The sequence below is a fragment of the Symphalangus syndactylus genome, chromosome 3 (assembly GCF_028878055.3).
Source record: "Symphalangus syndactylus isolate Jambi chromosome 3, NHGRI_mSymSyn1-v2.1_pri, whole genome shotgun sequence".
Classification (NCBI taxonomy): domain Eukaryota; kingdom Metazoa; phylum Chordata; class Mammalia; order Primates; family Hylobatidae; genus Symphalangus; species Symphalangus syndactylus.
The window spans coordinates 93,509,559-93,522,102 of NC_072425.2; the positions used below are offsets into that span (position 1 = coordinate 93,509,559).

The 12,544-nt window shown below is 36.0% G+C and overlaps 1 protein-coding gene across 2 annotated transcripts in view; it reads left to right on the forward strand.

Moving 5' to 3' along the window:
* CRPPA (CDP-L-ribitol pyrophosphorylase A) overlaps positions 1-12,544 on the forward strand; it is a 336,452-nt gene that overhangs the window by 97,552 nt on the left and 226,356 nt on the right. For both annotated transcript variants that reach the window (XM_055272530.2, XM_063637045.1), the window contains exon 4: positions 12,261-12,365. In XM_055272530.2, coding sequence (XP_055128505.1) covers positions 12,261-12,365 — 105 coding nt within the window. The remainder of the gene's footprint in view (positions 1-12,260; positions 12,366-12,544) is intronic.

Genomic DNA, 12,544 nt, shown 5'->3' on the forward strand with positions numbered 1-12,544 from the left:
GCTTAAGTTTGAGTTTTAGGTGATAAATCGGATGCAGGTGTTCATTGTTTACCTAATTGTAAGATGGTCTATTTTGTTTCTACTTGAAACATTGTGAGCATGGGGCTGTAACTGCAGAGTGAGAAACCTGTGCATGCATGCCTTTGATTTAGTTTTACTCTAATGTATATATTGTTCTTGGTCGGGCAAACTTCCCGGGCTGCCTAGCAGAAATAATACTGTGAATGATGTTAAGGCTGGAAGGATATGTAATCAGATTATCTGTAGCCATGTGGACCATTATGTGGTTACCATGAAACAATGGCTCCTAACTTTTTTTTGTTATCAAACCTCTGAAAGTTGTAGAATCCCTTCTCAGAAAAATAATTGCATTATATATACAATATTTTTTTCAGAAGTTTTCCAGTCCCTCTGAGTCGTATTCATTTACCGCATGTTAATAACCCTGCCATAGTCTCATACATTGTTTATGGAAACATAAATTGAAACTACTTTTATAGAAGACAATTTGGAATATTTATCTAATTAGAATGCACATTATCTTATTTCTCTCCTGTTTCTGGGTAGAGATAGCAAACTGAGCAGTTACCTAATTTTGCTCATAACTCAAACCTCATTAAAGCCACTAGAAAGGGATTAAAAATGACAAATCCTCAAAAGAATAGGAGAGGTGACAATGACAAATGAAGAATAGCTGGAAAACAAGTGAATTAGTACTAACAGATGCAGCTTGGAGAAGGCCAAATTATAAGCAAATGGTTGGGGCAAGCTAGGAATTAAAACTGTTTGCTGTAGAATTCTCAAAGTCCAGGACCTAGCAGCACCAGGTACCTCTGGAATGGAATGAAGGGGGACAAAATAAGGAGGGTTGGCTGAAAGCTGTTTAAGCAGTCTGATCTCTAAATGTCCTTTCCTAATCTATGACCACCCTAGCAGAGGCAGGTGGTGATGAAGTGCTCTGTCTATACCGGGAGAACATAGGATGCTGTAGAAGGACTGACTGTGTTGCCAGAAGCAGTGACTAACAACCATATGCCTACTGACTGCCGAATAGGAAAGCCCATGGCTGCTTCTCCCACTCAGCCAGCTGCTATCTTGGTGGCTTGGCTTTTTTTCCATACTGGAGACTAGAAGAATTTTCTTTGGGCAGTCTGTCCAGTGTAGGAAGAAAGACCTAAAAATACTAACCTCAGACGTATCCATAAACACCTTAACCCAATCACTCTACAGAAAGCTATTGGAGGATTTGTTCTAACCCTCCAAAATCAGAGTTAGAAAATGAGTCAATCGAGGAAGCAGACTGCATGGGATGCAGAAGCTAGGGGATCCATGTTGGGAGAGAGATGAAGACTCTTTCCAGGACGATGATGTAGGAGTTCTTAGGATGATGGCTGAATGACTGGCAGAGAAGACAACAAGTCTGTTGGAAAAGATCAGAGGACTTTAAGGGTGACCTTTTCAGGAATATAAAATTGGTGCAATACCTTGTGTCTGAACATCTTGAGAGTAGATTTAAATGAATAGCTAAGTGTTTGGCATGGAATGAGTCATAAGCATACAGAAAACCACATAAAACAAAAGATAAGCTATAATTCCAGGGAAACAGAGTTGTATAGGAAATGAATTTTAATAATATATGACTCAGCTATGAGTAGTGTTTACATAGCCACTGATTGAAACACTCAATACTGATTTAACCAAAATTATGATATTGAAAGGGTGGGGAATGGGAAATGTTAGGGTATACTGAGATGAAGTTGGGAAGAAGGACGAAAGTCTTCTGTAGATGATAGCCAAATGGAAGTCGAGAGACAGCATCACAAGAATGTAATTTAGAGATACAGAATGAAAGGTAAATTATTAGTCTCAATTCTTCAGTCCTCAGCAATAGTATTCTACTTTTGTGTCCTTAAAATGGCCTCCTGGTGAATTAAGTTTGTTTCCCTTCTCCTTGATTTGGTTGCCTGACTTGCTTTGGAAGTGAGATTTTTACCAGATGTGATTGATATAGGTGGAGGGCCAAATGTGTGCTTGTGCTGTTGGACTTGCCCTCTTTTGCTACTTTTATTGCCCTAAGGAAGGTATGCTCTGGTTGGTTGCTGCCCCTCCAGTCTGAGCTGCAGAGTAAACCCAAGGAGCAGAGCTGTCACAGCCCTGTAGCTTGGAGCAGAGTTACCTCAGCCATGTCACAACTGTGTGAGTGAGAAGTGAAAGTTTATTGCTACATGCCACTGAGGTTTTTTTGTACATATTTGTTACTCAGCAAAAGTTGACTGTTACATATGGAGAAAAATATTGGAATAGTTAAATATGAACAATGATTGCCTACAGGGAGGACAAAGTGTAGTGAAGAGAGTGGGGTGGACTCTTTTTCATAACCCACCTTGTAGAGATATTTCGGTCTTTAAACCATGTGCATGTGTGACTGATAAAAGCATAAGCTAAAAGTTAAGATAGTAAAACAGATTACATGATTTTGAGGTTAGGATTCGTAAAGAAGATCTAATGGGTGGACAAGAGAGTTGGGGTGCTACTAATAAAATTATTTGTGCCATTAACCATAGTCTCCTTGTTGATAAGAGTAGTCTAAGAAAATAGGTTTTCTAACCACGAGCAATTGGAGGTTTCACGGGGTTGGACGCCTCAGTGAGGTAAAAGGGCTAGGTTAGGAGAAAGTAAGAGAGATGATGGATGGGGCTTCCAGTTAGAGACTGTGTTAACAATGAAAATTCCAGAGGAGCCATGAGAGAAGTAAAGCCAAGTTTCCAGGTTGATTACAGAAACCAGTTGTTCAAGTGAAGACAAGGGTCATCTCACAATTGTTAGAATGATTATTATCAAAAAGACTAGAGAAATAACAAGTGTTGGTGAGGATGTGAACAAAAGAGAACTTTGATACTCTGTTGGTGGGGATATAAATTGGTATAGCCATTAAAGCAAGCAATGCAGAGGTTCCTCAAACAATTGAAAATAGAACTAGCATATAATATAGCAATTTCACTTCTGGATGTGTCCCAAGGAAATGAAATAAGCACCTCACTCCCATATTCACTGAAACATCATTGATGCATTGTTCACAGTAGTTGAGATATGGAAAAAACCCTGTGTCCATTGATGAATAGATAGAATGTGATCACATGTGCACCCACTGGAATGTTACTTAGCCACAAAAGAAATAAATCCCACTATTTTTAACAACATGAATGAATCTGCCCTTTTTCTAAATGGACATTAGGTATAAGAAAAAGCAGAAGGAGAAGATGATGCATATTGTCAGAGCAACCCTCAGTCTCCCTGCAGAGAAAGTAGAATGCCTCTATACAACTATCAGATGTTATTGATTAGCATCTGGTAACATTTAAACCTCAATTTTTAGGGTTAACAATTTACGTTTATAACCAATAATTATTTAGATTTTATCAAGAACTTGTCATAAGCTAGACACTATACCAGGTACATCAGATGTGCTGTTATGTTTGTTTTTTTATAATAACTTTTATTATAAAAGTTATAATTTATTATTATAACTTTTTAATAATAACTTTTATTATAAAAGTTATAATTTATTAACTTTTATTATAAAAGTTATAATTTTTTATTAACTTTTATTATAAAACTTCCACATTCCATTCCCCAATGTGGAAGAAGCTGAGAGACAGATTGAATAGCTTGTCCAGAGTCTGACAACTTGTTACACGGCAACACCGTGGTTGGAACCCACATCTATTTGACTTCTGTGTCCATGCTCTTAATCAATTGGTAATGGTGCCTCATATTCATGAGAATGCATGTACACTTTTATGAAGCAAATCCTATTCAAGGACATATTATGAGTTGTAATGTACAGTTTATACATTGCTTTAAATTACTATTAGAAAAAACTAAGCTGATTGGCATGTAAGAAAACTAATACCCTGTGTTTATCATGATGGTAGCCAGATCTAAAATTTTATAATATAGCAATAATACATAGGTATTATTTTTACAATCGGGTGTTTAGATTTTTAAATAACCTAATATTTTTGTATTAGAGTTGGTGTCTCACTCTGCATTGCCCAGGTTGGAATGCAGAGGTGTGACTGTGGTTCACTGCAGCCTCGAACTCCCGGGCTCAAGTAATTCTCCTGGCTCAGCCTTCTGAGTAGCTTGGACTACAGGAACGTACCCCAACACATGACTAATATTTTACCTTTTTTGTAGAGAGTCGCTTTGTTGCCCAGGCTGGTCTCGAACTCCTGGCCTCAAGCAATGGTCCCACCTTGGCCTCTCAAAGTGCTGAGATTACAGGCATGAAACACCTCATCTGGCCAGTTGTTTAAATTTTAAATGATCTGTAACTTAAATACCACCAGAACATGAGACTGATTAAATATGTACGTTCAGAAACAAAACCATATATATGTTCAGGAACAAAACCATAACTCTTACTTATAAGCATGTTTTTCAGGAATATAACATGTTTTACTACATAGGACATATAACTTAAACATTACATAACATGACAATATAACTTTTTTGGGCAAGAAGTAATAAAAGAATAGTGTGTACATAGCAAAGGGTACAAAAATAAAGTCTTCATGCCAGCCCTGTCCTCTTCTGTCTCCCAGAGATAACCCATTTCTTCTGAGACCCTCCAGAGAGATTTTGTTCATTCTTAATCCCTCCTACGTGGCTTCTCATTCTGCCACCTGCACAGCTATCATCTTGAAGTTTTTCTTCACCACTGTCCTAGCAACTCCCTTTGTTCCTCTTCTGTATAGGATATCTGTATCCCATGTTGTTTTCTCATTTTTTCTCTCTCAATTTTATAGAGTACCATGTCCTACTATAGTTTCCTGAAAAAGAGTGCATGGGGGACTTCTGGTTTCCTGTGTGGCATGTAGGGAGCTTAGGAGTTGTTACTCCATCCTAACAAGTAAAATATTGAACAATTGAAAAATAAACTTTTCATATCTTTCAGAGGGGTGAGGTCACAGGGCAAATTGCTGTCCCCCAAACTGGAGAGACAGACAGGTGACTACAGAAAATCACAATTTACCGGAGCAGAAATCTCCTTGGCAAATAGTGACAGGGTAGGAAAACCTAAATTATAATTGAAGAATTGCTAGAGACTCAGTATAGACAAGTGTGAGTTAGCTTCAGGAGGACCCAGTCAAAGGGGAGCCCCCACAATCTTATGAGTTTTAATTCCAGGAGCTTGACCAGGTTCTTAAAATGGGTACTGGAGAAAAATCTTATTGTGCTTCCTATGGAGGAAGGAAAACAACCATTTTGAAAACTGCTAGAGCATTCTGCTCTTAACGAGGAGGCCCACCCTCAAAAATTGTCTTATAAGGGCCTAAACTATTGTCCTTACCCAATTCCATCCTTTCCCACTCAACTCCATCCCACTCTAGTCATCCTCTGGGGAGTGGCGGAGAACTGAGAAAGTGAAAGTACATGTCCGATTTACCTTAGTTTCTTTTACCCAGTAATCATGTCCAGCTATCAAGGAAAATTTACGAAGTGTAAGAAATAGTGAGCATAAGAACCAGACCCAGATATGGCAACATTGAAATTATCCAACTGGGAATTTAAAACAACTATGATTAATATGCCAAGGACTCTAATGGTTAAAGTAGATAGCAATATGAACAGATGTAGGCAGTGTAAGCAGAGATGGAAATGGAAAGAACCAAAAAGAAATGCTGGAGATCAGAAACACTATCATAAAAATGAAGAATCCCTTTGATGCCTTATCAGTAGACTAGACACGAATGAGGAAAGACTATCTCAGCTTGAGTATATATCTTCATAGAAATTTGCAAAACTGAAAAGCAAAGAGAAAAAGATGGAAAAAATAACAGAATATCTAAGAATCATGGGCAACTGTAAAACACATAACACACATATAATGAGCATACCAGAAGAAGAAAGGAATGGAAGCAATATTTGAAGTAACAGTGACTGGAAATTTCTCCAAATCAATGTTAGAAACCAAACCAAAGATCCAGGAAGCTTCAGGAATACCAGACTGTATAAATTCCAAATAAACTACACCTAGGCATATTATACCCAAACTACACAAAAGCAAAAGATAAGAAAAATAAACTGAAAAGATAAACACCTTACCCATAGAATTACATCTGACTTCTCTTCAGTAGCCATGCAGGCAAGAAGAAAATAAAATATTTAAAGAATGTTTGCATGAAGAAACCTACCACCCTAGAATTCTGTTCCCAGCAAAATTATTTTTCAAAAGTAAAGAAGGAATGGACTTTAGCAGACAAACAAAAATGGAAATTTTTTGCCAGTAGACTTGCCTTGTAAAAAAATGTTCAAAATCTTCTCCAGCAATTTATATACGTCAGAAACATGGATCTACATAAAGGAAAAACTTCAGTTGAGGAGGGAGTGAAGGTAAAATTTATTTTTCTGAATCTAACAGGTAAGTTTGTTCAAAACAATAATAGCAACAACGTATCTGATTGTGTGCTTACACAGTGAAATGAATGACAATGACCTAAGGGATGGGAGGGAGTAATTAGGATTATTTTATAAGACACTTGCCCTATTCACCAAGTGGCACACCATTATTGGAAAGTGGTCACAGATTAGTTGTAAAAGTATATTGCAAAATCTAGGACATTTACTAAAGGGGCATTACATAATGATAGAAGGGTCAATCTTCCAAGGATTTAAAATAATGCTTAATGTGTACACATCTAACAACAGACCATCCTTATATGTGAGTCAAAAACTAATAGAATTGCAAGAAGAGATAGGTAAATCCATTATTACACTTGGAGACTTCAACACCCCTCTGTCAGAAATGGACAGATCCACAGGCAGAAACTTGGTTAAAGACATACTTGACCCCAGTGACACTATAAATCAACTGAGTAAAATTGACATCTGGTTACTTCATTCACAAGCAGCAGATTGCACATTATTCTCATGCTCATATGGAACATTGAACAAGATAGACCACTTTCTGGGCCATAAAACATACCTTAACAAAGTTAAAAGAACAGAAATAACACAAGGCCTACTCTCAGACTTCAATGAAATTAAACCAGAAATCAATAACAAAGATACCTGGAAAATCCAAAAATACTTGGAGACTAAACAACATACTCTTAAATAACACATGTAAAAAAGAAATCTCAGAACTATATTTTGAACGAAATAAAATGGAACACACCAAAATTTTGGAATGCAGCAAGGACAGTGCTTACAGGAAAAATGATAGCATTGAATGCATATGTTAAAAAATACCTAAAATCAATCATGTAGGCTTCCATTTTAGGAAACTAGAAAAAGAAGGGCAGATTAAGCAGAAGAAAGCAAATAAAAATTGAAGCAGAAATAGATGAAATTGATAATAGGAAGTCAGTAGATAAAAATCTACCAGACCAAAATCTGGTTCTTTGACAAGATAAAATAGATCAGCCAAGCTAAGAAAAAATATACAAATTAACATCAGAAATGAAAGCACGGACATTATTACAGATCCCATGAACATTAAAAGGATAATAAAGGAGTATAATGAACAACTCTGTGCCTAAAAACTTAGTAACTTAGGTGAAATAGACCAGTTAATTGAAGGGCACAATAGCTCAAAATTATATAGGAAGAACTAGGAAATCTTAATAAGGCAACATCTGTTAAATAAATTGAGTCAATAATTAACAACCTAATATATAAAATACTAGACTTAGGTGGGTTCACTGGTAATTTCTACCAGATTTTTAAGGAAGAAATTATACCAACTCTCTACAGTTTCTCCAGAAGACAGAAGCAAAGGGAATACTTTCTTAACTCATTCTGTGATGCTAGAATTACCCTAATTCAATAAATCATACAAAAAAGATGTTACAAGGAAACTATGATCAATCTCTCTCATCATTGTAGAGATGTCATGGTCCTTATCAAAATACCACCAAGCTGAATTCAACAATGTACAAAAGCAAAGCCCCACAACTGACTGGGATTTATCTCAGATACACAAGACTGGTTCAACATTCAAAATCTAATGTATTTCATCACATCAATAGGCAGAGAAAAATCATATGATCATGTTAATGGACACAGAAAAAGCATTTGACAAAATACAACACTCATTTATGATACATTTCAGAAAATGAGAAATAGAGATCTTTCTTGATTTAAAAAAAATCCACAGAACACCTGCAGCTAACATTATTAATGGTGAGAAAATCAAGAGCTTTCCTGGTAAGATCAAGAACAAGGCAAGGATGTGCCTTCTCAGTGCTCTTTTTCAACATTGGCCTGGAATTTCTAGCTAATAAGAGAAGGAAATGAACTAAGTATTGTGATTGGGAAGGAAGAAATCATTTTTCACAGATGACATGATTGTCTTTGTGTGAAATCTGAAAGCATTGACAGAAGTTATAGAATTAATGGACAGTAATAGAAAAGTTGCAGGCTACAAGGCTAATAAAAACCCATTGCTTTCGTTTGTACCAGCATGAACATGTGTAATTTGAAAATAGAAATATATTACTCTTTACATTAGCAACCCCCAAAATGATACTTGGGCATAAATCTAACAAAATGTACAAAACCTTTTTTGAGGAAAACTGCAAAATTCTGAAAGACTTCAAAGAACTACATAAATGGAGAGGTGTCCCATGTTTGTGGATAGGAAGACTCAAAGTTGTCAAGATGTAATTTCTCCCCAACGTGATCTACAAATCTGATGCAATCCCAATCAAAATTTCAGCAAGTTATTTTGGAGTATTGACAAACTTATTCTAAAGTTTATCTGAAGAGGCACAAGACCTAGAATAGCTAACACAATATTGAAAGCAAAGAATAAAGTTGGCGGACTGACACTACCTGATTTTAAGAGTTACTATGAAGTTGGAGGAATTGTGGCTGTGTGGTGCTGGCTTAAAGAATAGATAAATGGATCTATGGAATGAAATAAAGACCCCAGAAATAGAATCACATAAATGTAATCAATTGGTCTTTCGTAGAAAAGCAAAGGCAATACAATATAGCAAAGATTTGCTGTCTTTCCAACCAAATGTTGTTGGAACAACTAGACAACCACATCCCAAAAATAAATCTAGGCACACACTTTCAACCTGTCACAACCATTAACTCAAAATGGATCAGACCTACATGTAAAACTTAAAATGCAAATGCAAAGTGACAGTCACTTTAGAAGACAGTTTGGCAGCGTCTTACAAAACATACTCTTACCATAAGACCCAAATGAGTTATGTCCACATTAAAACCCTGCACGTGAATGTTTATAGCAGCTTTAGTCATAATTGCCAAAACCGGAACCAACATAAATAGCTTAGGTGAGGGGATAAACTGTGGTACATCAAGATGATGAAATATTATTCACTCCTAAAAAGAAATTAGCTATAAAGTCACCAAAAGGGAATTTAAATGCACATTTTGGTGCGAAAGAATCCAATGTAAAACAGCTAAACATTCTACGATTACAGCTATGTATTTCCGGAAAAGACAAACTATGGAGGCATTAAAAGGAGGAGCAGTTGCAAGGGGTTGGCGGGGCAGGAGGTATGTATAGATAGTACATAGATAAATTTCACTGTAGTGTGAAACTACTCTGTACGATAACTACAGTGATGGATGTATATCATTGTACATTTGTGAAAACTCATAGAATGTATAATACAATGCATGGGTCATAATTAAACTATGGGCTTTGAATGATAATGATGTGTCAATGTAGGTTTATCGATGCTAATACACATACCACTATGTTTACAAGGTTTCAATAGTAGGAGAGGTTGTGTGTATGTGGGGCTTGAGGGTATATGGAAATCTTTACCTTTTGCTCCATTTTGCTATGAACCTAATATTTAAAGTCTTAAAAAGTGTAGGAAAGAAAACAATGCATAGGTAATAAAATTCCTTTGATACTTTGAATGTGAGGAAAAGTTCATATTCTGCCCTCAAACTTGATAGCTCTCCTGGGAGTAGAATTCTATGTTTAAAATCATTACCCCAAGAATTGTGAATAATTTGCTTCTTTGTTCTAAGTTATAGTGTTTCTATGAAGTCCCAACTCATTTGGATTACAGCTTGTTTGTAAGATAATTTTTGTTAAGTGGGTTTGGCATACTTTCACCCGTTAGCTTCCATACTCTATAATTTCTATTAATCTGAAAATTCAATGTTGTTCATCTTTGGAATATCTTGAATTATTTAGTTGTTTTCATCTATCTTTTTCTGTTTTTCCTGAAATTTCAATATTTTTATTTGGATATTTGACTTTGTCGATGAGTCACACAACTCTTTCCTTTTCTGCCTTTTTAAATATTACTCCGTCACTTGATTTCAAATTATTTATCTTCCTAGATCTATTAATAGTTTTTAAAAAATTGCGATTTCGATTTTCTCGAGTGCTTTATTTTTGCCATTTTGATCTTTTACGTTACAATCTTTCCTTGGATGACAGTTAAATATGGGTTTTCTGCTCATGTTTAGCTGGGGACTGGTTAGACTTGGTGAGTTTTCTACTTGGGGCATGTTGACTGTGCATTTCTCTATAACATAACTGGGCTGGACCTTTTGGGGGATCTCTGATAAGTGTCCTTAGGGCTTTTGCCTTGGCAGAAGGCTATTAGACACTATTTTCGGGGGGCCAAGTCTGGGGAGGCAGATGGTTTTCAGTGTCTGCCTGTTAGCGTGTGTGTTTCTCATGTGATCAATGATATCATTATAACTATAATCCCCCCATGGTGAATCACAAATGTCAAAACATTTTGTATAATACCCTCTCTCATTTATTAACTTTCTTGTCTAAAATCATCTTGCTACTTGCTTTGTATTTGTTCCACCTGTTCTTGGTCCTTTTTCTCACTTTTCTGTTGGCCTTTGGATTAATTTACTATGTTTTATGATTTCATTTTATCACCACTATTGATTTTTTAAACTTAATTTTATTTAGCAATTGACTTGAGTTTAGAATATACATCTAATGAGAATCTCCTTCAAATAATATTAGTTATGGGCACCCAATAGGAGATCACAAGAGAGGAGCCTGCACATGTTTATGAACTCCGTTTGTGACTGTGGGTCCCAGAGGTTTTATATTCTTTCAGTAGCTTCCATGTAAGGATAATAAAATATCTTTGGCAAGGGGTGCTTGATGCCATATTCATATTTGTTGCCTTCCTGCAATCCTTACGTGGATATACTTTCTAAAATAAGTCTCGGCTGGGCATGGTGGCTCCAGTCTGGGAGACAGAGCAAGACTCTGTCTCAAATAAAAAAGGAAGAAGAAAGAAAAATTAGTCTACCAAATGTCTCAAACCTCTGTAACTTTGCATGGCACCTTTTGATTTAAACATAATCCTCCTTGTTCAATTTTATTCTTCTGTTGGAGATCAAGCCATTTCTTCTGATAGGCCTTCCTGATGCTCTCACATAGAATTAAGTATTTTATCCACTGAGCTACCTCTAGACATTCTTCTAGTGCTGCATCTATCAGGTTCTGTTACAAACTGCTTGTTAGATGCCAGCCTCCCCTTCTAGACCTGAGTTCCTTGAGGGCATAATACATGTGTCATTTACCTTTATATATCTGGTACTTAAAATAGAACTTGGAGACAGGATAGGTACCCTGAGTATTGTTCAGCTGAATTGTATTATTACTTGGTTATTTCAGTGGCTCTGCTTAAAATGCTAAAAAAGTTTTCTTTATTTTTACTGAATTTATGAGATATCTTTACACTTTTTCTCACAATGAAAGACTAAATGTTCCATGTTTATAAGCAAAATGTAAATAATTAAAAGATATATTGATATTTTAATTATTAAAACAAGAGAACTATGACCTGCAAATGTCCTGATATAAATACAAGATATGAGATTGAGATTTTGTAGATATATATTTATCAACAGTTATGATATGATAATCCTCAGCTATACCTTCAGGCATTTTATAAACATGTTTGGAAAGGTAACTTATAAGCAAAGGAAACAAAGTATTACATTTATTTTACACCTGGAACTACTGAGGAATCTCAAAACTCATATGATTGCACTATTGCTATTCACTATTTGTTTTGCTTCATATGATGATTGCAGTATTCCTATTCATTGTTTTGCTTTTAGCTAATGGGGATGTTATAACTCAATCAGTAGCTGATTAGTTTGAGCCCTCTAGGCTCTTCCTTTGTTTGCAATTGATTATGAAATAAAAGGCTTGGTTTTACTTAAAACTGCGTTTTAGCTTAATTTTGTTTTTGTTGTTGTTGTTTCTACACCAGTGTACTGACTATGACTTGGAATTTGGAACTGAGTGTTTGCAATTGACCCTAAAATACTGTTGCACTAAAGCCAAACTTGTAGAAGGATCACCTGACCTCTGGAAGGTAAGAGGGATGATACCTTGCTTGGGTTCTTTTCTGTGCTTTTATGTGTTTGCGTGGGTGTACATTTAAAACCAGTAGTGCATTGAGTGGGAGTTAAGGGAGTCTCACGGGTTTACTGAACCATCAGTGTAAAGTATCCCTTCTATTGCTTGGCTTCAAGAAAATTCACTTTGAGATAA